This window comes from Pieris rapae, chromosome 20 (assembly GCF_905147795.1).
Source record: "Pieris rapae chromosome 20, ilPieRapa1.1, whole genome shotgun sequence".
Classification (NCBI taxonomy): Eukaryota; Metazoa; Arthropoda; class Insecta; order Lepidoptera; family Pieridae; genus Pieris; species Pieris rapae.
Window position 1 is genome coordinate 2161704 of NC_059528.1, and position 27113 is coordinate 2188816.

The following is a 27113-nucleotide window of genomic DNA, read 5'->3' on the forward strand; positions in this document are numbered from 1 at the left end:
ATATTTTGTTTCCCCTTAAAACATTTGTACACAATTGCCTATTTATTACTAAATTTTGGTGTTGTTGGTAGTTGTAATAATCAGTCACAGTCCGAAGCGGAAAGCGATATTAAAGTGATAATTTTTATATGAAAACTTATATTCAACCGTATTTTTTTCTCATTTTCCAAAAAAATGTTCGTGATTAAAGCTTGTCCGTCTCACCCGAAAATTGTTTTATAAATTGTTTGTGTTGTATTGATTTGGAATAAGTTCTATACTATAACTATACTACTAAAGAACTAGAACTATAGCGATTCCTTCGTCGAGACTCTAATTAAATACGCCATTTTAACGAAACTAAAACCAGTGCAAACCATTTTTCATTTATATATGAAGAGATCAACAAGCTATCAAGTAACTTATATGAAATGAAAAAAAATCGACCGTAAATTCGTTTCAGTAAAAATAGTACAAAATAAATTAATACTTACCAAATCTATTGTCCAATAGTAAAATAAAACCAACACAATAATAAATAAAAATATATTTTTGATTATATTTAGAATTATTTTAGATAATAGGTGTTTCAGCAAATGCAAACCTCTGGAAAATGCACGATTACATAGTTTTAAAAACAAGTTTAACATCATGTTATGAAATTAATTTGGTTATGATATAATGCATATAATATGTGCAGAGACATGCGAATATTTACCTGTTATAACTATGTTCAACGAAAGAAAGTAAATATGTTCTGTATAAAACGGCATTCAACGGTTTACGAAGTAAAATTTAATCCTTTTTCTAAAGATAGAATCTATTGAAATAATATAAATAAATAGATTCCTATAGATTTGTTGATCAGCGCCATCTAGTGGCGAGATGCAATAACTCAAATTTTTTTTCTAATAGTAATAATTCCATTTATAAAAACATATACTTTATAGCCTGTAGTGTACATAGTATTTTGGAGGATGATATTAAAATAATGGACTGTGACAAGATCAGAAGTAAGTCTGTACATACTTAAATGGCATTGATAATATAATATGTAATACATACGCCCGTGTGTAAAATATTGTTATTCATGTATTTTGGATAAATACAAATAATTAAAGTAATAATTAACGCTTCTCAGATTTTAAATGTTGGTGTAAATTCAAAACTACAATCTGTTTTCCTCCATTTTGTTATTATTAGAATTTTTGCATTACCGCCGGTGTCTAATATATCCGATATCTAAATAATGTCATATTCATGGAAAACTATAAACTGGAAATAACTAATGCCATCTAGTGGTGAATATAATATATGTAAGAAATTTTTTAAATTTCAGCAGTGCGGAACGTGACTTGAGCGTGGGATTCTCGTCGCTGAGATGGTGTGAATCCCGTCGGTGCACCAATGGTATTTGATGTTGAGCATTTTACTAATGCTGGTACTGCAATTGAAAACATCGTATGGAAAGCTGTAGGGCCCTACTGTAAGCTTTCTAAAAAATGACTTGGACTTCTATAGCTAACATGTATTGGCTTCGCCAGACCAAATCATATAGCGATAATTGGTTCGACAGATGTTGTCAATAGGCTCGCAATAAGAGCTCATGGTAGTTCCCCAGGTGTTTGATCTAAAAAGTGTGACGGATAAGGCTGATCATCTACTTGCTTATTATAAAAGTGAACAATTCATAAACTAATTAAATATGCTAATGTTTTTTATTTATTTTCAAATAATTGATGACATTTTAAAAGATGGAAATGAAAAACACTGGGTGTGTAACTAAAATATTCTCGTTATTTAATTTACTACGGTAAGAACACATTTTTACAGAATGTTAATGTACTAAAATAATATCTACAAAAAATTGTACACTATGTGAAAACCTATTACATACGTTTTAATTTACAATTAACAGAAAAATATTCATGTTCAACAAGTATTAAGTTAAGCTTCTTTTTTCAAAAAACTTAAAACTAAATATTATATTTACATTAGTCGGCGTCCTGTATTAATTACGAATTTAAAGTAATTGAGTCTTAATACAAAAACATTCAGTAGCGATTTTTGAAAAAGGAATTTCTAGCGAATACACTGTAATGCTACTTGGTATAAAAATGAAATACTAAATATAGATTGCATTGATTTTAGGCAAACTTGGCTCTCCGCCAATATATCACTTATTGTGCTAAGCATGTATGTATGTTTGTTCAGGTTACGTATTTGCGGCAGCGATAACGGACGACATTTGTCATGTAAATTCTTAACACTAAACTATATTTACAAATTACGTAATTTAAATTTGGAAAACGCGATGGAAGACTGCGTTCTCTTTCTTAAACTAACAGATTATCACATACATGTTAATCTAACAAAACCTCAATCACAATGATTAAGTTGTTCCCAATTAAAAATAAACGTCAATACCGACGTAAAACACGAAAAAACAAAGTCAGGTATATAACGATAGGTAACATTAAGACAATATTAAAGCGATTCGACAATTTGTCATTATTCTACACTTTGAACGTGTTGGTAACTTTATGTCTCTAAAATAAGGTTCGATTTTTGAATTGCACAACTCCTTGGGAATGGACAAAATGTTCAATCGACTTTTGAGTATTAGAATATTCAACGTTGCATTGTCGTTTGCCAGACAAGAGAAACACACCATTCCGAAATAAAGTAATTAATATAAACTGAGTAACTACATGATACCATTTAAAAATAACTGGCCACAGTAAAAGAATACTTAAAAGCTTCGAAAGATTTAGAATAAGCTTAAAGTCTAACGTAATACTAGAATAAATTTATCAAAAATAGAAGGATACTAATACAGCGTAGTGGAATTATAGAAGTTATAGAAACAAGAGAATAGTCCTTACAGTCATGAGATTATTAAATTGGTACCTACATACTTTAAAATTAGGCATTTTCAATTCAGGTCCCTATAATTTCTCTTAAATTGTACACCAAAACAACGTCCATGCTTTACAAATCTTTGGTGCTCATCCACACTGCATAACCGGCACTAATGCTGAGTTCAATTTAAACATACGAACACATTTTTATTTCACATATATGATAAAACTAGTATTGAGATTTTAAGTATTTTTTGAAAAGCTGCGAAGTACATTTCAGATGTAATTGGAATAGAGTATGAAGAATTCAATCAAATATATGCTATGTATGCATAGCATGTGTTTCTTTTACGGTAATTTTTGACAATGTAAACACATCTGGCTCCATACTTGGTCTATAAGTAGGCTAGAAAATGAAATACGTCACTCGTTTCACAAAATGATAATTTATATTAAGAGGTAGTTTGTGTGACGGCCCGCGGTTATCGCAACTTTTCTCCTACGTTTTCATCTATTTTCTATTCTTAAGGAATTATGTGTCGGTGGCTTTACATCATATTTACGCTAATGAAATACAATTTTCAAATAAATACTATCTCGGAAGGTATTGGTCCCGAATTATAATTTTTAAACAAATTATAACATTTTGGACCCGTTCGGCAAACATGAACATGAAAATATTAGTCGGTAACGACACATTCGCTACGACATCAATCTGTGAATGTTTAACTATGAGTATCGCTCTGCGATTTCATAACTTATGAACTAACACTTATTATATACCATTTTAAACACATATCACAATTTACCTCTCAGCACGAGAGCAGTTTCAAAGTCCAACAAAACGCGTGTCGCCGCGTCATGATGACGGGCGTCATTCATGTAGATTTTTGCTTAGTAGAAGGCTATTGTGCGGTCCAGAAAGATGTCGAATTAGTTCAGGTAAGGCCTCGAAAGTTAATTGACAGAAACAGCAGTTAAATCTTCCTGGCGTATTTGTTCTCCCGTCATTTTCGCTGGACGATATCACGTTTCGATGAACCGAGCAAAGATGTTTTAGGAGATGAGCCTTCTGCTTAAACATGGCGACGCAGAGCCGGCATGCAAATGGTTTTTCTCCAGTGTGTACTCTGAGATGTGTTTTGAGATTCCATGACATGCCAAACTGCTTGCCGCAATATTCACACCTGTATTCTCTGACGGGAGCCTGTTTACTCGAACCCTGTTCATGGTCTGTTGTCGGTGTATCATCTCCGCCCATCTGGGGCTGGCAAAGCCAAGGTCCCCACGATCCGGCGCTTGGTGGTCGGTATTTGCTGAGTGCATCGTCATGAGCTGCAGCAGGCGGTGTAATGCTTCTTTCTGGAAGGTACGGCGGTGCTGACGCACTCAAAGGGTGTAAAGCTCCGAGCCTCGCAACTCCGGCGGCTACGGGTCCTTGTGCATACCGTAAATGTGCCATTTCTTCCAAATAACTTGGCGGGAAGGAAACAAATGGGGGGTTTTGCGATGGTGAGTTATGGAAACCGGGTCGACGTTTACGATGAGGTGTAACAACGTAATTTTCTGGAGATGTCTGGACAAGTGACATTATATCTTGATCGGGTGGTTTAAGGTGAGCGTAATCTTCCAATTTCACGGTACGTAAATCCATTTCTGGTGGCTCTAAATAATGAGATTTTCTTTTTGTTCGTTCATTGCCTCTCCCTAATCTGTCACTCAGTAGTTGTCTTCGATATGTTGGTTCTGGTGGCGGATCTTCTTGACTTGAAGATGTGGATCGTCTGCGCTCGATATTCTGAAAAATACAATTTACCTGTTTTAGCTACAAAATCGGACTTGATAGATATTGATTAAAGTCAACTGTCTATACAATTAATCTTACTGTGTTGCTGGTAGTAAAAAAATTAAGTTTGCGAAGCTTACCTTAGCCGCAACTGTTTCAACATCCAAGTCTTGCTCATCGTGTTCACTGCCGGCGTTTTCAGAGTTTCTCGCAACAGATAAATTGACGGGATTAGATGAACTCCGTCGGCGTGATGACAGCCGACCACACTCTTTTCCATCTCCATCTGCATCATCTTCATCCCTTTCATCATTACTGCTCGTAGACATATTTTCCTTTTTTATACTTAACGATTCCGATTCACCTCTGTCCTTATCTCTGCTATAACCTGCGCCCGGTGTAACTCTCTCACTCTCTGAATGTGAAGATCCTGAAGGCGCATCATGCTTACTACTTTCGTTGCTGTTGATATCGGTCCTTTTAGCTTTTAATCTATCACATGATCTGTTCCGTTCTTCTGCCTGTTGTCGTTCTTTTGTAGATTTCCAGACATCTGATTTAATTTCTAGGAGCTCAAATAGTTCTTGCATATCATCGATTTCTCCAGACTGAAATAAGAAAAATATATTAGATACGGTCCATTACATTAGCCATATGTTGCTTTTTACTATGATGAACGCAATACATTGCAAATGATTATTATACAAAATACTCACCTCAATGTATGCTTGACCGCTGTATAGGAAAACAAGAAGATGTCTCATCAGCGTGCTGTTTATGCCAGACATGTGGATGGTAACTGGATTCTCAACAGAAGGCGTATCGTCCAAGATTTTTCTGAAAAACACAGGATATCATTTATTTATAATATGATTGATATAGTACTCCGTCTATAATAAAGGTGTCTATTTTGTGATATAGTCATATTATCTTACTCCATTACATTAACATATTTAACCAAAAGCGGTTAGTCCTATTATGTTGTATGTTAAATAATACATTTCAAGATTCTTATCCATGGGGGATTCCGTGGGCGGTTTACTTTACTTTTAAACATGTGTTTTAAAGAAGTAATAATTCGCCAATTACCTGATGAGTGGGCTAGCAGCTGCCATGACGATGCGGTGGGCGGCCAATGGCACAGCGTCGTCACAAACCAGCACCAGGTCGGAATACCTGGCACCTCTCCACGCCGCCCCCACCTCGTTTAGGATGCAGGCGTGGTGCTTGCCGTACGTCAGAGTCAGCAGGCCCTCGCCCATCATTCCAGCACTGAAATAGAGAAATGTTATGATAAGGAATAGGTATATATAAGTAACATAAATATATAGAAAACTATTTTCTCTTTCACGAAACCTTATTATGAAATAGTTTCCTTGATTAGAATTCGCCTAAGTAGGTATGGTGTGATATCAATCGGAATAATACAATACGAATCTCTTTCATGACAACGTTTCCCATTCTATTTAAAAAGTAGTACATGTATTGAGTACTTAAAGTAGACTTATCTAAAAATCGCTTATGAAGGCTATTTTATGTGTGATTCGCATTTTAACAAAGAGATTTAACCTGTGATACTACCATTGTTTTGCCTAATATATTGTACATAGATAAAACGTTAGTTTCACTTTATAACTTTGGCGTGCCTGTTCCTCTCAGATTTAATTGGAATCAGTAAAATTACAGTTTCGTGAGCATTCATTGTTATGCGATAAGTGAAATCACGCTGAAATGGCTATTACGTTTTCGGTTCATTAGGCTCAATCTGTGTCAGACTGAAAACCGATGCAAAGGAAGACAAGGTTGTATCAAGTGAACTGTAACGAAGCGTCAATATCATCGCTAGCGGCAAAACGGCAACTGAAATAGTCTGTTTTAAAAAGTATTATAGATCGCGTATTTCTTTTAATATTCAATGCAAGGACTTTCATATGCAATATAGATACTCAAAATATGACAATTAAGTCTTCGATAATGTTTATTTTTCGTTTTATATATCGCTATCAAAAACATTGACCCTTTTTCGCCCTCCTCTACTGCTTTATTTAAAAAATAAAACAACTGTTAATGTCCTAACTCTTCCATGTATATGTGTTATTGTCATGTTTTGTTTGTATCATATAGTTATATTAGTGAAACCTATTGTGGATACATCCAATGTGTTTATTTTATGTTTTATTTTTAACTATGTTTTTATTGTAAGATGTATCTGTTTTGTTTCCAAATAAATAAATAAATCAAAACTTCCATCGTTTGTATTATTCTTATGTGTTACCAGTATGTATTTCCATACCATTAATAGATCTTATTTCAAGAGCAAATATTTTTATTCTAATGGCTATCAATACATTTCACAATTTGATGAAAGGTTAATAGGTGAGATGAATTTTAATGTTCTAGTAGTGGAAAGCCATGCAACCTTGGCCTGTATTGGAACGACGAACGGCTATTAGAGTTACCGCAGAAACGCCAGATTAGAGTGATGATATTCAGAAGCATTGTTCAGTTTTAAAGTCGCATACAGTTTATGACCTTTATATTGAGCAATTGCATTGATACCTCAAAATACAATACGCATTATGTATGATGACGATTCTACGTTCGCGTAGTACAGTGGGTGATCTATATTTAAAAAAAATATTAAACTTAGCGTGTGACTTCTGTATTTTGGCATACGGGGTTGATGAATCTCATGTCAAAAACATTGACATACAGAAGTGTTACTTATGTAGTTGAGACTAATCAACACTGATCCTATCCTCCACAGATGACGAGAACAACTTGAAGTGGAGTGAAGCGTCTCATAAAAGTGATAAACCTATAATACAAACATTACATTTTCTCTACTTAAAATGTGTTTTATAAATAATTGTTCATGATTAAAAGCTTTGTTGAACACGTTGAACGATTTTAATCGCTCAATGGTCACGATTTTGTAACAAACAGTGCTTATTACTAGAACTTAGAGATCATAATACAATTCATTTATTAATTTCATTAATATTGTTAAACACACTACGTACTGGTAATTGTGATGTGCGTAGGCATATTACATTCAGTAAGATATATTAGCATTTGTTTCAATGAGAATTTTAAGTAAAGTATGTAATCAAGCTATTTAAAAGTTTTAAATTAAAAATTACCTAATTAAAATTACTTTTTGTTCCGGCATAAATTAATTAAAAAAGCAATTAACTTTAAAATAAGGGCGAGTCGGTTTTGATCAATATTTAACGCGTATTTCTTTCATGAATGTGGTAATTACTCGATTAGTTACTTAACATCAATTGAGTATGTAAATAAAAAAGTAATTAGCATAGATAATTAATTCTTATTACGAGTATGCAAATGAATAAAAATGCCTCGAACATAGACGGCATTTTCTTGATTGCGGAAATGTTGTCATTGACATTTTTTTTTTCGGATGGCGTAATGACAGTTGACAACGCGTTTTTTTTTAAATTGTATCCCTTTGAATATGTACGGTTAAGTCATTTTTTTGTAAGATATTAAGTTAAACCATAGAACAGAAATCTTCAGTGATCACTCAATGAATTTTGCAGTCTGTGGAGTTTTATAATGTACTTACTTAAAACAAAAAACGGTTGGCGCGTTGGACATTTCGAGTCCAAACTCAAGTCACACTTCATTTGACGATTCATTTATCATACGAAATGCGTAATTGTTATTATTTTAATTGACATTCTCACCCATTAATACCTTTTTAATTAATTTGAATATTCTATATAATACAACGTACACCATAAAGTAGGCTGACCTTTATAGATACGCAAGTTCATAAAACATGCGAACGTGTTATTTGTATAATGACTTTATAGTAATCATAAAAATAGTTACAATGTAAGCCTGCGGTGGATCGTGATGCCAGTCTCCTTGATAAACGAATGTGGGCCGATTAGGGCCTAATCTAAATGTTCATGTAAGGTCACTAGTTTATTTTATAATACACCAAATTTTGAACATTGAAATAATGTTCTCCAGAGAGACTTGTATAATTCTATTGTATTTTTTTATATAGAACAAACAGGCAGGAAGCTAGTCTGATGTTAACGTCTTCCATGGACGCTCACACTACCAGAAGCAACAAGTGCGTTATAGGCTATATATGTAATATAATCTGCAGTTAAATAAATTTAATTATGTATTTTCAATACTTGTATTCTCCATCCAATATCCAATCCATGTTGCGGTTTAATTATTACAAGACACGTACTACAGTTATTCTTATTATGATCTGAAAACCTAATTTGGAAGATTATTTATTTTAAAAGTCATGCAAAAAGTCAGATCTTTCTAGGTGTTTCCCTCCAGCCATGCGTGTCAAGTTGCCTGAGAAGACTCGCCTGCCATTGTCCGTGTGAAACCAAACGAAACCGACATGACTTTGATACGTACAGTTTATGACACCGAGTTGACACCATATTGTTAAGTCATACTACATATACCTAAATGTAAATAATAATACTTTAGAACGCCTCTAGATTTGTATTGCACACACACGCCATCTATCGTTTAATATCAAAACTAACTCCATCAACGCTATCACTCTTGTACTAAACTTTTCTCTTCACTGCATTTCTAATTATCTCAAACAGATGGCGCTATTAACAAGTTACATAGTGGGGCTTTTCTCGCGTAATTGACCTTGCTACAATTTTAATATACTTTCACTAGTTATCAGTTGAGTAAACATATTTCCGGAAACACGTCAATTACAATCACTTTTACATCAGCCACTTGTTGATTTGGTCGGAAGAAAAAGGCAATTACGCCTTCCGAATGAGAGAACTATACTTACTGAGTTGTTACTTATAAAATAGTTGCTACGGCTTTCTCTAAATGTATTATTTAAAAAGGTATTAATTCAAGCAACTCAAATTTGTCTTTCAAAACTTGTTGAACGATTTAAATAGCAAAAGTAACAAAAACATAACGTGTTCTGTTTTTCTTCACTTTTCTTGTTTTCATTGGCGTGTATTTAATTATATACTTAAGAATATAACCCAAGTCAAACAATAAATATATAGAGGTAAACTAAATACGATTTTTATCAAACGAAAAATGCATGAAGTACAAGCATTCAAATACGCATAACCATAACAATAAACAGGAAGAATTGTACCTATCGCATGTAAACAGTAATAAAAATATCTCAATCGTAAAGAATCAAGTGTGACTCAAGGCTAGCACACTAGTTATATAATAATTAAACATTGGCCTAGAATGGACATGTTTGAGATTATTGTTCCATTATTGGTAACGTAACAGGATGGAAAGTGGCGCCAATTAATTATTAAATATGAACATTATTACATATTAGCTCCATAAAAGGGTTTTTGTGTATTTGTAGAAACCCGAAAATGGGAAAACACGGACGTGTCGAACATGCATATGAATATATCAAAACACATTTTTTAATGTAATAAAATCCTGGTATGAGGCATCATGTTCAGTGATAGTTCGGAAGTAAAATGAAATATTAGTAAAATACGGTAAAAGCGAAACTAAACCAAAAAATACATGTAGGGATATCACAATCTTCAATGCGTCCATATTGTAATCTGTTTAGACGTTAGTCTAAGTCATAGCTAATGTAAAATATAAATTATTATTTGTTTTTTAATAAATTCAGTGATATTCTAATAACTCGGTTATTTTACAAAATAGGCAAAAGTACCTATATCTGAAATCCTTACATAAAATGAACGGATTCTTTGTTAGTATGAATGCCATGTCATCTAAAAGTACAGGGGAATTTGGACGACTTATATATATATATAGGGAGGGTAAATAAAATGTTTTTTTTTTGTTGGTAAAAAGATCGCTCGACAAATGTCAAAATGCAAGAATGATATGTAGACGGAATCTAGTAAAAATATAATTTAGTTAGTATTAGGGACTTTCTTAATTAAATATAAATAATCCGTTGGTAAGTGGTGCATTTGTTCGAAGTCTATATTGATTTGGCACGAAACTCATAGGCACATGAATGTTTTGTAAATCAATTGTTTAAATGTTAATTTACTACGTGATTGAAACCTAATATCATTTGACTCACTTTAACCTATTTAATTCTAATTATTAATTCTGGGAAGTAAATGCTTTTAAAATGTTATTAAATATAGATTTTAATATCTTAAATATAAACGTTGACGAGGCTTGAGTTATGATTATTATTTATTATATATGATTAGATATACTTATGACGATCTTAAAGAAAAAGGTCATTTTACCTTCCAAACTTAGGTCTTAATTATGCTTAAATATATATATATATATATATTTACTTTTCATAGGGCATCCAGTTACTGTCAATAACAATTTCACATCAAAATATAATAATTAATAATCCTTATTTTACAAATGAAAATTTTATTGGTTTGATAGATATTTTTATAGATAGTTTGTTTTTGTAGAGAAGTTTTATAAAAAAACACTCAATTACGTAACTAGGAAGTAGTATTCTAGATGAAAGAAATTAATAATTGCTAATCAAAGGAAACAATAACTAAGGATAAACAGTTGAACGTTGTTTGCGAAACTCCGGTTCGATTGCAAATTATGAAATTCGCTAGTGTCGAGTTAGTCAAGCGTTGCATTGGGAAAAAGAACTTTCCTTTTATTGCTAAACGTTACATTATTATTGGAAACTGATACGTTGTAACCATAATATAAAGACACTAAGAGACAATGTCGCTGTACTCCATGACATCAGCTGTCAATGTGACATAAATGACAGACGAACATATTGTAGATTATACAATTTTATTCTTTGATGTCTACAGTATGTACCCACATTAATAAATGCAAAATCAGATAATTTATAAATTTGCACAACTGAAAATAGTTTTTATTTATTTTCTTGGGTTCTTATAATATTACATCAAGCAGTAGCTCAAAGAAAATGTTCTCAAACCCAAAATTGTGCTATAACAAAGGATCTATTGTTATAATCGGTAAAAATTTTGAATTGTATTTCAAAGGAAATAATACCTATAATTGCTTCAATTTATGAAAAGGAGCTTAAATGAGCTCAATAAAATTTAAACAAAGGGTCAAGTTACGGAAGAATCTTTCGAAAGTTAACAAATAGGTCGAAATAGTTAATTAATGGAAATATAGGTAATTAGTGTAATTCAAAATCAAAAATCATTCTTTCATGTAACACAATGTACACTGATGAACGTCAAAAAAGAAATATACATTGAATGTTTCTATTTTTACATTAACTGCCAGTTCTCAAATCAAGGGCGTATAACGAAATAGAAGAACTGGCAATAAACTCTCCGCCACTCTTTTTAATCGCCAATTTTTTTTACCCGTTTGTATAATTGATATAATTGCTGTCATACCAGCTCAAGTCCTCGTTATTAACTTATAAACAAAACACCGAACCACTTCACACGATTAGGATAGACCTAGAAGACGAATGATACGAGGTCAATTGCATTACGCTTCTTACAAGTAACACGACATCTGATAGCAATGTCAGCGTAATCGAAGACGAAAGCCAGTTGCCCAAGACACAATTATAAATGACCTACCAATGATTTGTCATTTGTCTTCATATAAAATTAGCCAACGCGCGTAAGACAAATTATTTACGTCAATATAGGTATAAAGGTATCCTTTTACGCTCGAGCGATTTTGTACATAAACCACCTTTAAAATTAAGTATATAATAAATATTTATGGAGCCAAGTATTATCCATCTTGCATTGGGATGAATGAATACAGGGATTGTAAGATGAATCTATTATAAAAAGGTTATATCATATTTGCCACAATATTAAATGTCTATCAAGATATCGCTTTTCCGTCGAATCGTATTTGTTATTTGAGTGGTGATCACAAAGCGATCGCCTGCGCAGTAATATATCTGAACGTAAGGAATGCAGAGAACAATTATATTGTCTAGAATCCAGGTTAAATCTCAGTATGCTCCGATGGGTTTTGATTGCAAACTGGCCTCTGACAAGCCATCCGTATGGCGTCACTCGTAAATCCCATGGCCCGATGACATTTCATGCTCCATTTATAAGATTGAAATGATTGGATAAATTGAATTGTTCATTAATAACAATCGTTCGCTTGCAACGTGACATATAAGGCTTGTTCTTGGTGCCAAAATACAAAATAATTATTCAATAAGGAAGAGTTGCGAGGCGTGAGATCGTCTGAAGTGAATTCGGTAATGATGAATATGGTACATAGCAACGAGCCAGACCCCTTTCAAGCGCCTAACGCTATGACAGAAAACGATAGTGATGTAAGTAGATACAGGTCGATAGTTGTCAAACAGGAAATCGCAACGCGTGGTTTGCGAACATAGCACACGCTTTGTATCTGCGGCCTTCGGACGAAATGTTTAGTGCCAGCATCGAATGCTGAATCGCACCACATACAACTATTATGTAATCTTCACAACAAATGCCCGTTCATTCATAACAACTACTGCTAATTTAGTATCGGTGCATCACTAAAACCGCTGAATTCTAAACGCGGTTCTAAACAGATCATGCAGGCGTTATTTTTACGCTATGTAAATAAATGGTTATCAGATATTTTCTTAATTACGTACGAAAACAAGGAAACGAATAAAATAAAAACCGCAATCAATGAATACTCGTTTTAATATTGTTTATCGATTTTGAGTTACCTGTTTTAATTGTAAACTCAGTAAATGTTATAATTAAGAGTTAGGGAAGTAATAATACTTCAGAACTTAACAGAGTTACTTATAACCGGTAGAGATTTGTACATCATTGTATTAGATTGAATTGCAAGGGCGTGTCGCTAATTGTACAACATAAAAGTGTTCTTATACACTTTGCACAGCTGTTGTACATTGTGCCTTGCTGCGAACACGCCGCAAATTATTTGCATTGTCAAAAATTTTGTGAATGTGAAAACTTCCATTTACCGAGAGAGCGAGGCCGTGTCCTAACTGCGTTGGCAACTCACAAATGAAATTATTTATAAATGGCACACGTACCCTTGTGTGTCTTGGGCCGAAAGCGCGAATGAGTCTTACCTTCGTCGATGCTAAAATAGATTTCTCCACTCTTACCTTGCGTTTGATTGACGATTGATCTACGTGCCAGATACACTCACTGACAACAAACATTATAGCTGTCGATTCCCCATACTTTTACATTTATTAGCGTACACTTTACGCCAGCTATGGCGTAGATAAATTACAGTTACATCCTCCGCTTTAAGTCTAAGGTTACTAGATAGGCATCAGCTAATGCCCTAAGCATATTTCTATATTTTGCAACATTCGTTTAGAAACAAAATCGAGTTCGTGTTCGACATTTCGCGATCACTGCGGCAGTTAGATGACTATTTATAAGGAGCGTGTCTTAGAAAAGGTCGGATTTGATTGTCGACAGTCATTTGAATATATCTTATGTTATTACGGCAAATTATGATAGATTAAGTCATATGCGGCAGTTCTCACGGTGCGAATTCAGTTGACCTTGAAACCGGTGTATACCTTGAACCACTTGGTATAATATCCACTTATCTATATTTACCGATCAATCGAATAGAAGAAGCCGAGACCCAAGCGATAGAAAATTCATACATAAATATAGATATATGAATCCATTAGCAGCATCTCTCGCATACCGACTATTCTTCACTAACGAGGCGAGGTGAACTAGACACGACCAAGGTCCATTTTGAAATAGGATGGCACTTGACCTTCGAGATGAAAGTCAACAATATTGCGCAATATATCGACGCGAGCGCAGTACTTAATGCTAATAACCGAGTCCGACACATATTGGAACCTGGTCATGACCAACATACCATGTTCAAGGATTTCACATATTTGGAAGATCATGATTTCAAAACTGCTAGAATTATTAAGGTGTGTTTTGTTAGCGTGTGCGTTGTCAAGGCGATTGGAATTAAATATTATTTTACTTGAATTCAATGCGCATTGTGACCACAATATCGACTTGATTACCTACGACTGTGGCTGACACGTAAAAATGATTCATGATGACGATCCTGCATTCCAAGAAGATATTAGTACCCGACGTGCTAATTTTAAGTATTATGGCCAAAGTAAAGGTACGCTCAACGTTTGACAAATGAGGCAAATTGCTGGAAGCCAGAGACTGAACTAGATTTTTCACTCCTTTCTACTCAGTTTATGTTCAACGGGTTGCACACATCGACGTTACACGTGTTGAATGCGGTTGTGTGTGTGAGGCACACACTTGCGTGCCTTCGCGAGAGTGCGCGTAGATCTGTTTGTTGCATTGGAGGGGGCGGTAGGGTCCGCAAGTCGGCTCCGCGGTTTTGTAAGAACGCTTTATTTCAAGGTCACTACGCCTGGTTTTAGAAAGTTACTTTATATAGTGCTATGCGTTAGGTAAAAATTATGTACATTAGACAGCTTTAAAACCTGTTGATTGAATGACATAAGATTGATAGAGGTATATAAACATAGAAAAATAAAATTAATATTCAATGATTATATTAAACATATACAAGAGATAATAGAGAGAGCGTCAAAACACAAATATTTGTACGTCAAAAGAGCCGAAAAAATAATAATATTGAACTACGCAGAACACAATGGCTTATTGCGTCGTAAAACACAACTTTCGCTATTAAATCGTAAACTATTCTGCAGTGAATGAATACTTGGAATTGTGACCTAATAGCTAACTAGCTATTAATAAAAGCTAGCTGCTGTGTGATTTTTCAGGCTATTAATGTTCCTAATGAGCACAAATTGATTGGACCCACTGTTCTATAGGGGCAACAATGACAGGGAATGATGAACGAAGAATGGTTATGATTTAAGTAGCAGAATGAAAGTAGAGTATAAACAAATATAGTTTCAACACGCAACCAATTCAGGAATCGTGCAGTCATCTTCGAATTTCACATCACCGCTCTCCTTATACGTCGACTTCTCGCTGTCGAAATGATGAAATTTCGTCGGCTGCCATTTCGGCTTGCGTAATCGTTCACGCTAAATTTTGCTGCCAGAGAAAGTATACGAAAGGTTTTACGTAATGTACACGTAACTTGTAGCTACTCGGTTTTGATTTCCTTGCTTTTACGAATGGAGTTACGTCAGTTTTGGAAGACATTTTCAATCGTAAGATTTGCGTATTCACTGTTTAGTCTAGAATCTAAAACTAACAATACAATTGCTTGGTGATCATTAAAGTACAACAGTATGTACAGACAGTACAGATAATAAACAAAAAATATATGAAACCACGTATTTTTCGTTTGAACTTTATGACATTGACAAGAACTAGGAAAGGTTTTTTTAATAATATGTTATTTCCAAGTTATTTCTTAGCATTTCTAACATAGGAATGTCACATGCCTATATCTCATTCGTGCCACTATGTATGTAACATTACTAGTATATACAAACTTAGCAACGGTGTTATACTTTGTACGATGTAATTTTGCTTCCACATGGACTGCTAATTGTACTTGTATCGTTTTTATATAAACCTTCACAACACATCTTTGACATAATTGTTACAAACAAAATACTGAAATGGGTAACTAATCTAATGTGTGTGTGTTAATTTTATATGTGGTATTTCACGTTATGGTAAGAACACACTGTTGTCAGCTTATTTAATGTATGTCTTGTTTGAAACAAATGAATTTTGAATATCTATTTTTCGGCTTAACTGTACAAGCATGAAGTTTTGTTTCGTTCGTAAACTTTAGCCCAGATAGATATGGCGCGTCCGAGTAACTGAAAAGGCAATTTAACTCTTAGTACGTGACTTTTGAGAAATCTCAATTTTCCACTAGAGTTTTTCACGAGAAAATAATATTGGCTGAGAATATGTAACGTAACACACGTCCTACGAGCTATTTCCTATATTCAAGTTGAAATGGACGTTATTGACTGCCTTTGACAGAATTAAATATTAACTAATACAAAGAAATTTTTAAACTTTGTGAACTAAAATGAAAATGCGCATAGATCTGTTTGAGCATATTAAAAAAAATGTAGAACAATCTTATGGAGTGTATAAAAACCATTGGATCGCGTCGCTTGATTGTCATTAGTTAACAGTATATATAGGCAATATTGAGAAGAGGAAATAAAAGTGAAAGGAAAGCTTAAAAAATAGTAGGTACCGACAATAAGAGACAATTGAAAGAATTTGGAACAGGCCTTCACTCCATCAGAGGACTACTTATACATATTACATAAAATAATAACATAAAATTAATGTAATCCTTATTATAATACTCGAATATAAAGTATTTTTATTTTTCAAGAGATAATTTAAATTACTATGAAATCATTGGATAATTTAATATTTAAATTCTTCCCCAGATTAAGTGAATCGTTGGGTTGTAAGTCACAGTACAATCTCTGTCCCAATTCGTCTTATCAGCGAAGTCAAATATTCAAATCAAAAGTGTGCGGGTGTTTATGATAAGCGTTTAGTGTAAGTTCTTTGCTTCCGTAACTTTTTAAATACCGTAAAAATATTAAATTCAACAATTTAAACAAATAATATTTAAAATAAATCGTTTGTAAGTAATGTAACTAAGATAAATGGGAGCAAAATATAAAACGCTTTTTGCAAAGTTTTTAACAGTGACTGCGAATCAAAGGTAACAAATTAAAGAAGAAAATTGATTGTGCTACAAATTAAGAATAGCGAATTGGAACCTTCAACGAATTTATGAAAGGATTGGAAAAAGGATTAATCCTTAAAGCATGTCGCTCCCTGAATCTTGCGAAATGGCTAGGAAACATCTGGAAGGAGCTGCGATGGCTGAATTAGGCTGGACTTAACCTTACTACTAAATGAGGATACTACTAAATGTGGAAACACACTATAGTAGACGCACACATACAGGTTTATTCAAAAACGTAAAGTTCCGCTTTATTACTACTTACTATCCGCCGTTTCTTCAAATTATATACAGTTGTAGTGAAATTAAAATGTTATACAATAAACACGATTAAGACATTAAGTGGCCTTTATTACATTTTAAGAAATTGAAAGGAACGGTAAAAAAAATATTATACTCAATTTCCTTAATTAACAATAATTTTCTTTCACAAAAGGTAAATGTATTACTTCTCACACTTGATATATTCAAGCCGGTTATGGGTTCCAGGGGCATGTTGTATAACTTCCCAAAGCGACAAGTATCTTTGGGCCGTCCGGGGTCGCTGATACTTTCTACCAGAAGCGGCCAGTATCACACAGAAACTTAGTTACGTAAATTCGTCAAAGTAAGAATCCATATTTCATTAAATAGCATTAATAACTGTGTGAATAACACCATATCAACTGGTTAGATATTTGCCACATATGTCCATTCATTATGAAACATGAATTTAAATTATTCTAAACATTACTTTTTTAAATATTAAATACTTGGACTATTATCGCAATCATACGCGTATTACTTATAATTAATGAATAACTGCATACTGGTATGTTGTATTGCTTATATGATAAAATTTGTTTCCTTTCTCACGATATTAAAATATAGAAAATCAGTTTCATAATATACGTTTTGTATACACCCAAAACGTGAGAAAATATTTCTTCGTCAGTTACTTCACCCATTTAATCTTAAAAATAGACAACATACATAAAAAATAAAATAAACCAGTGGTGCTACTAACTTTTTAGTTCTGGGCTTCATATTTCTGTATGTTTCATGATCATTCGCCAATCTAATAGGCAAGTAGGTAATAAGCCTCACCTGACACACGCTGTCGACTTGGGTCTAAGGCGGTTTACTCACGATGTTTTCTTTCACTATTCGAGCGAATTTTAAATATGCACTTAGAAAGAATTTCCATTGATGCACAGCCGAGGATCGAACTTACGGCCGTAGGTTAGCACGCTGTAGCCACTAGGCCAACACTGCTGTACAAAGTACATATTATGTATTATGTAAACATTTCTTGCAAACATTGAATAATTTCTTATAAAATTCAGTGACTCAATTACAAAAACCCATTAAGATTGCCGGAGAAAATTAAATCTAAAATTAAAAATAACCCATGTTTATTAATAACGCCATATGCATTACATAAATGCACTAAGCCACTTACAGTAATTGCTGCACATAAACAATGCTGACGACAAAATTAACTTGCCATCGTTGAACATTATTCAGAGCAAACTTTCATACTTAATTCATTACCAGGAGTAAATATATAATTCGCTTAGTAATTAGAAATGTGCGTTCGTTCGCGGTTCGTCATTTTAGAACAAGGGCTATGTGTGCGTTCACGAATCGAACGCGCTTGTGTGTGTAGCACACACGCACTGTCGCCCTACTCCGGATGTGAACGCAGCTCAGCCTGTGAATGTACTAGACCAAACTAATACTCTATGTGCTACCTACACTTGTGCAACGCTACGCATGTGAGCCTTATTATTAAGGAACCTTGAATCCTTATGTTTAACAGTTGCGAACAATCGAATTGACTATGAAACTTACAATCGGTTGTTTAGACGCGCTGCTTCACAACGTTGGGCGATAATTAATTTATCGACGTGGTCAAGGCTTCCGAGGTTGTCGTAGTAACGCTTTATTAGTTAAGCATCTATTTGTATATGTTTATTGGGTAAACTATCATAAAACGTGTCACTAAAGAATTCTCAACACCATAACATACGTATTGAGAACGTAAGGTCGTATTATTAATAAGCGTGACGTAGAGACAATAATTTCAACTTTTAATTCAGACGAACTACATTCGTATTTGACAGGAAAGCGTATAATAAATATTAATATATGCACCGATACAAGGGTAACATACTAATTTAATTAATAGACAAATTCTCGACCTTTGGAAAATAGTGTTAATAACATGGTATTTTTTGATCATAAATCTGACGCCTTCTGAATTTTATTGACCCGTCGGCCTTAGGAAAGTCAATCAGTGATCCGAAAGCGGAAGACATTAGGCAAATACCGCAGGTACCACTGAGACGTGAAGGTGAACCGGTGTCAACAGAGGATGTGCGAGCCCTAATTGAATCGGGAACTGTGGTGTGTGTGGCGTTTGGGAAGTGTCGTTGTGTGCGTGTTGCGTTTGTGCGTACGCGCTTACTAGCCGATAACAATAAACTATTTCCGAAGTGACCCAGTTCGGGCGTCCTTCAGCAATTTGTGCCGTCAGGAACAAGAAAGGGCTGGAACTCGGGAGTCATTTTGACAGCGGTATTAAATTTTATTGGGCGTAACAACTCTTTGAGTTCCGCCGATGAGCGGTCATTGTCGTCTGAAAATATTAGATGTTGTTTCTGGGTAAGGTCATTATCAAAGGGTTCCGGGGCCATAAAGGTGAAATTATTTTTGCCGACTAAATAAGAGCGGTGTCATAAAGCCTTAAAATCGCTTCTGTTTTGTTTCACCGACTAAATACCGGCTAATATAAACAGCAGTCGCTTATAATGTATATTACATGATAAATCATAGAATAATGTATGTGCTATAATGCATTATGTATGTTAATAGATGGCCGTCATAGACAACTCGTTAAAAAATGATTAAGTATTAAAGTAATAATAAATGAGACAAGTAAATAAATTAATGTTTTGCTTGAGACATTTTACATGTACTTTTAATTACAAGACGTCCAAATACAAATAATTCAATCAAAATTACGAAATACAACGGTTTCCGTTTTTCTTAAAGATCACGAAGATTTTATTTAAACTTTTTAAATGAATATTGAATATACAACAATACAAAAATATAATATATGAACTTGAAGTAACATTAGTTTACTGAAAACCACATGGTTAACCCTAAGTTAAGCGCATTTTCAAAATGCTGAACGTCCATGGTTCAAACATACTGTTGATACGCTGTATCTTTTATTTAATTACACTGACCCGTGGACCAATGAAACAAAAGATACATAGTTTCACAATCCTATATACGGATACTCAATTTGATATTTTTTTAGTTCAATGTCAAATGAAGAAATTCATGAATTTATTTGTGGTTTAACTTGGGGTCAAATTTAGTTTGTAGTTACGATGTTTTAAATATAGCTATCGTGATTTTTTTTTTAAATTGATAAAGTGTATATAATACGCTATATAAATAAAAGACGAGCCATTCGAATTTGCTAATATCGAATTCCGAAATCCTTCCGTCGCAAGGATTATGTACCAAGTATATTATAGTTAAGTAAATAAGCAATTAAAATGATAACAACACTCTCAATAATAATTAAGTTTTAAATACATTAAAAAACTATGAATATTAATTAGCTGTGGTTATCAATTAATAGTACAACCGAGCGTTTAAACTACCGGAAAATGGGAACCGATATCAACATAGTAATACAACGTTTAATTATAGGAATATATTAATTAACGGACTTCATTTATTTAAATAAAAAAAGCGCGTTATTTAATTTAGTTTGTATTCGCTTAAAGTTCTTTATATATACATTTATAATATATCAAGATATATATATATAGACCAGACCACACGTATAAAAAGCCAGCTACAGTTTGCATCAACAAAAATTAATCCACAAAAACATTTTTTAATATATTTTCGTCAGTTCTTTTCAGTTTTTTTTCACGGATATTTGCGTTCAAAAGTTATACACATATATTGATTTATTTGAGGAAATTATATGTAAATACAATAATGCAAGAAACGAATTATCCAGAAGTCCCTTTAAAGTTATTACCTTTTCTGTTATTCTCAAGCGATCTTTAGGTATAGTAAATACGTTTGCAAGTACCAATAGAGACAAGCCTTTAGGAAAGGAGATGTCGCAATCACTCGCTAAGATTTCAGAAATGTTTGTGTTGAGCTGTAAACCTACTTACATTGAGTAGTCGCTGAGTGTTCGTCTATTTAGTAAATAATTTGAGAATATAATTCGTTGCGCACGTATTGCCTTTAGAAAATAATATAAGTTAAATATTATTTGCTACAAACGTCTAACATAGAAATATAAGGTTATAATTTGATCATGTGGATTAAGAAATTACATTCGTATTGTTTATCTCATTAAGGATTCTTATTGGAATTAAAGGAGAATATCAGTATCTTTCTCATTATAACCCTCATTTCCTAAGCAATGTCATAGATATTTAGCGAAGTCTATACCATAAATTCAGGACGATTGATAAATCGTTCTGGAACGCACGCTGCAATGCTGTTTAGAACTAAGAAATTCAAGAATCGTTCTATTTATTAGAGAGTTATATTAACACAAATGAGCTGTTTTTTAATGTTTCCAGGAAAATTACGTATAAATTGAGTGATTGAGTAATTAAAGGAAACACTTGCGGTTGTAATGTTCACAAATAGATTAGTTTTAAGTAAACAGTCTCCTAATTAGTTTGAACAAAATAAGTGGACTACACGTGTTATGATAATTATGGGAAAATAGGTTATATTTTAAGGAAATATTGATAAGTTGTTTATATTGAACGGTGAAAGAAATCGGTATTTTTATAACGAGAACCGATCAAACTATTAGACGCCATTTCGAAAGCATAAAATATGTTTATTCAATAGTTCAGTGTTTATTTCTAATCTTAAATGTGAATTTATTAAGTAAACAATTATTTAAATTATAGATATATATAAACACATTCTAAGTTCAAATTACGCTTATATACTTCGAGTGCGCGCGAAAACAGCGCGGGCGCATTTCATGCCTCGACTCGGTGTTCAGTTGATTTCGCAAACCACCATCTAATGTGAACCTATTAACCTCTCCGAGCGAGGCACAGGCGAAGGCAAGAGGCGGATGAAGCTACGACTAGTGCGTTCATTAGACACAAGGCTGTGTCAGCCACACCGCACGACACCACTGCATACCCATCTAAAGTACCTACTCATAAAACTTAGCTAAACTTAAAGGTAAACAATCAAATGCCTCACCTTGCCAATTGTAATGCACTTCTATTCGCAATCTCATTGTAGAAACTCAAAAGGAAATTACTGTCAAACATATTAACACTGCATCACAGCCATTCTTTCACAAAATAAATCATAAAAATGAAATAATAAAACAACAACAATCCGAAGCACCACCGATCACAGGATTATCACAATGTCCGGCCCCAGGCACGTCCGTGCGCGAGCGGCGTAAAATCAAACTGGCCCGGTCAAAATGACGAAAGTGAAAACATCGCACGCACAGAAAAAAAGGCTGGCGGCGCGATACAGTCCTTGCAGGCCACCTCTCGCGCGGGCTCCAGTGACACAGTAACTGCGGCGCGCGCGCATCGTCCGTCGCCTATATAACGAAACACTCAATGGTTCCAACTTCAAACGCGAACGGACGGCATAAAAAGAAGATGGGCTTTAAACGGTAGATAGGAAAGAAACACAAAGAATACACACACGTGGGCGTGTGTGCGTTCACGTGTAAGTGTTGGTGTGCGGAGAGATAGACGGCCGCAGGAAACTCCGTTCTCTTCCACTAGGAAAGACCTTGGATTTGAATCGGCACGTTGCAATGTATACCAGTCGCCTACGCCGCGGTTACCTACTTGCGGCTGACGGTACCAACAGATTAAACGATGATTCTATGCTGCACTTTATTTTCACACTGCATATTGAGTCTCACATTGAATAATAAATCGAGATGCTCATTGCAAGTAGCGTGTACTTGTCCCATCCTACGCAACATCGCAATCGATTAATCCCAGCTTCTATTGATTGACACATTACTAAATCGGTTTTGTAATTTGTTTCCATTTCCTTAATATAGGAAAATTGTTTTGTTATTCATATTATACGTAGGTATAGTATATGATCGTTTAGCTCTTCACTAAAGAAGCTTTATTAGGAGATTCAGGTCAAAGTCAAAAGTAATGAAATGACAGTTGTTAGCAATATTTTGTTAAACGCTAGCAATGTTGACCCTGAATCGGACAACAGAATTGAAATAGGCCACCGAACGAGGTTTACAAACGCAATTTGCAGATGTATTAGAGAGTTAACGAGTGTAACAGATTTTAATAATTTAACAGCAAAGTTTAGAACAAAGAGTGTTATTATCAATGGTGATGATGCAACCAGTTTTGATAGTGATATTAGCAACTAAACACGTACCCCGCGTGGGAAGTCAGAATATTGCACAAGATGTAAACGACGCTACAGATAATTATGTAAAATAGGTCACGAGGTTGTATTTACATCCTTTCTCTAGTTAACATTATTAAATTGCCCAATTTCTGATAACACTTTCAGACTACAAAGGCTAATTAAATTGATAAAACGCGTGTTAAATTTTCAACTCCATTTTGTCGCTTCCTTATAATAATATCGGTATTGTGAAACTCTTAACAATAAGTAAATTTGTTTATTACTTTATGATTTAATGAGCTATCGAAAAAAGCCATGACTCCTAGAGTCACGGCTAAACGTGATTTCCTAACTCAAGTCAAAATATTTAAAATAATTTTGACGCCTCAAACCAGTTCTTACATTTGCTTTCGTTTTTGATTCACATTGTTTAATGAGCGGAGATTGGATAACTTGGAAAATATCACCGAGAAATTACATAAAGTAGGTACGTAGTGTGAGAATCGTCTTAATTGCCTCTTCATTTACAACTATATATATTTCGTATTGAATTTTGTAATAGTGAGAGGCCGGGTTTCAATCGCTCTTGTTTTTATAACTTTAATTAGACGCGGATGCTCGTATATTAGACTATCCTATTTAAATGTATTTTAAAAACTGTATATATTCAACTACACTGTTTATATTAATTGCTTATTACAAATAATAATTGTAGGAATTTTAAGGATATACATATATATTGAAGGCTCATCAATTTCAGCGATTTGTTGTTTTTTTTAACAGTTTTATAAAACAACATTAGTTTGATACACACTTAACTGGATTTTTTAAAATTTTAAATACAAAAATTTTATCTCAAATTATAAAATAAATATATTTACTCGAGTTATTGTTATTGTATTAAAAATTTACAAAATGATTTTCTCTTTCCATATAGAATGCATGACCTACTGGATAATTTCGTCCTTGAACATTTGCAAATACAAAGAGTATGTACTTGTAAAAATTATGCTGATTTATTAATGTATTCGGTTCTCGTTTCGCCCGCATAGACAAAAACTAATGTTCCGGTATATTGAAATTCGAATCAACTCTAACAATTTGTTTACAAAGGTAGAATAGATATTGCATTACAGGGAAAACATCACCCCCTTTATGATTGTATATATGTTCTTCATAGACCAAAACAACAGCTCGTTAGTAGTTCATACAAACCAAGCGCTACTCGCAAACATAAAAGTAATTTTAATACAAATAAAACCAATTTGTGTAACTTGCTTAAATCAAACAATAATATAATCTGATTTTGGATTTTACAGAGTACTAAATGGCACTCAAGACCAATAAAGTCAAACACACCACAAACACTGAGTAATTATGAACATTAAGCAATATTGTCTCTCATATTCAAATGTTACACTAAAAATGGTGTGAAATAAAACTAGAGTAAAGAGAAAATTCGTGAAAAAACGACGTACTCCTCATAGTAGTATATTCAAATTGAATTGTCGACATTTTACTGTGAACGATGTTTTAGATTTGTAAAACATTGAATAGAGTATTGTTTGGGAATAGAAAAGGTCGCTACTAACATGATAAATACGGCTGTACGAATATTGTTTATAACGTAAGCACTTATACATAAACTCTTGATTGACATAGCAGATGGAAATTTTATGGAATTAATGCTATATTTTAGGTACTTATATTACAGTAGAATAAAAAAAAACAACTCTCATATGTATAAAAAATAATGCAATATCAGTTAGTATAAGTAAAGTATCAGAAATTTTGAACGTTTATATTATTATCAATGGTATGAACAATTCCCAATATATACGTATTGTAATATCTGTTAACCTATTGTTAAGGATGAAGTCATCCAAGTAACTCAAACGTTGAAACTTTCGCGTCAGCATTTCTCCAAGTGAAAGTTTACTAGTACTGTACATTGTACTTTTGTCACTAGCAGTTCAAAATCTTTATCATAAATCTAATCTTGACATTACCGACACGCCCACTGACGATATTTGAAAAGGAAAGTTATGTACGTTGCGCAATTTAGTTTTATTACGTTAAAACTAAATATTCGATCATAAATATTGTTGAAATAGCTCGGAAGGCTGTTCTATTTTACTCAGCGATGAGGCATTAATCGAATTTACAATATAATCGATTGCTATTGAGAATATCGATTACGCAGTGGCGTGAAAGTATTTTGCAATAATCGAATTGTATCCGCATCCACTGAATCCGTCACGATTGCCCGTGGCTGCCATTTATTAATATTAAGCGAAAATTCGTTATCCAATTGGCCTTGGAACGCGTACCTTTCAGTTCTACAGATGAGGTTTAAAACATGTTTATAGACGTGGAAACGTTAGAAAACGTTTAACTAAAAAAATTTCAATACCACAAATGAGGGTAGTATAGAATACAGTATGAACGGCAATCATTTTAACGAAAATCCGACATGCTAGGCGATTTTGCAAGAATGGAAAGTGATCGTAGAACAAGGCTCGGCGCGTAGACGTCGAAAGTGAGACCGTGAGGTTGCGCAGCGAGTTACGAAGTTTTTATTGTCGGCCGCGCGCGAAATCACTTGAAAGTTGTATTGTCCTTGGATATTTAATTTCTTTATTTCCCACAGCACACCTTTCACTAAAGTAAGCCTTACCGAGAGACGATGTGGGACGGGAGGTCGCCGGCACAGATCCGACTTTGTGTCACCTCCAGGTTGCACTTCAGCTCGTCACTCGCACAATACTTGTCCCAGTTACTTTCACTCAATCCAGGGTATCACACACTGTAATCCGGGCACAGTTCACAAGGGTGTCCGCGAGAATTGGCGCGACGGCGCTGCGGGCCGCGTGCGCCGGACGAGTGGCGTTCGGCGCTGTCGTTACGACACGCTGGAAAGTAAAAGTGAGTGGCGCGGGGCGAGGCATTTCTCCTACTTTCGCTGTGATTCACGCCAGCCAAGGTTGTTCCAGCCACTCCCGCGCCTCCCGTAACATATGCGACATTTAAATTAATTAGTTTTATTTTACATATAAGTTTTACTGCATTGATATTAACGTAGGTAACGACAATTCTATTTTTAAATGTGTTCGAAATTTGAAAAGTTATGCGATTGAATACAATTAGTATTGTTAATCTAAATGTTATCTAAAAATGAGAACGGATGAGAGCTGTGATATCATAGCTGAATCATAATTATTATAATGCTAAATGTATCAGAAGTTAATGTCAAAGTACATAACATGAGTGGATTCTAATTGGACATTGTTTTAGTTTTTTTTTTAATATTTCATATGAATATTTCATATGAATTCTATACCAAAGCTTTGACTAAAAATGGATAAAAACAATGCGAAATTAATAAATATAAACTAATTTACAAA

At 33.9% G+C, this 27113-nt stretch overlaps 1 protein-coding gene across 2 annotated transcripts; it reads right to left on the minus strand.

Moving 5' to 3' along the window:
* Nucleotides 1–1754: 1754 nt before the first annotated feature.
* On the minus strand, nt 1755–26574 carry LOC110993130 (transcription factor Ken). Of its 2 annotated transcripts, none has more exons than XM_022259260.2 (5): nt 26387–26574; nt 5716–5898; nt 5343–5463; nt 4767–5234; nt 1755–4638 (listed from the first exon to the last, which is right to left on the minus strand). In XM_022259260.2, exons 2-5 carry the CDS (start codon nt 5889–5891, stop codon nt 3715–3717), a joined length of 1689 nt encoding a protein of 562 aa, XP_022114952.1. In that variant the 5' UTR covers nt 5892–5898; nt 26387–26574; the 3' UTR covers nt 1755–3714. The 2 variants fall into 2 exon arrangements, with proteins under 2 accessions (XP_022114952.1, XP_022114951.1); XM_022259259.2 differs by lacking the exon at nt 26387–26574 and adding an exon at nt 22558–22982.
* Between the last annotated feature and the right edge of the window lie 539 nt (nt 26575–27113).

Coding starts and splice junctions, on each gene's coding strand:
- LOC110993130 (XM_022259259.2), bottom strand. CDS start 22,628: ATGTTTGACAGTAATTTCCTTTTGAGTTTCTACAATGAGATTGCGAAT. Junction 5,235..5,342: donor GCGGTCAAGCATACATTGAG/GTGAGTATTTTG, acceptor TTCTTATTTCAG/TCTGGAGAAATCGATGATAT. Junction 4,639..4,766: donor TTGAAACAGTTGCGGCTAAG/GTAAGCTTCGCA, acceptor TGTATTTTTCAG/AATATCGAGCGCAGACGATC.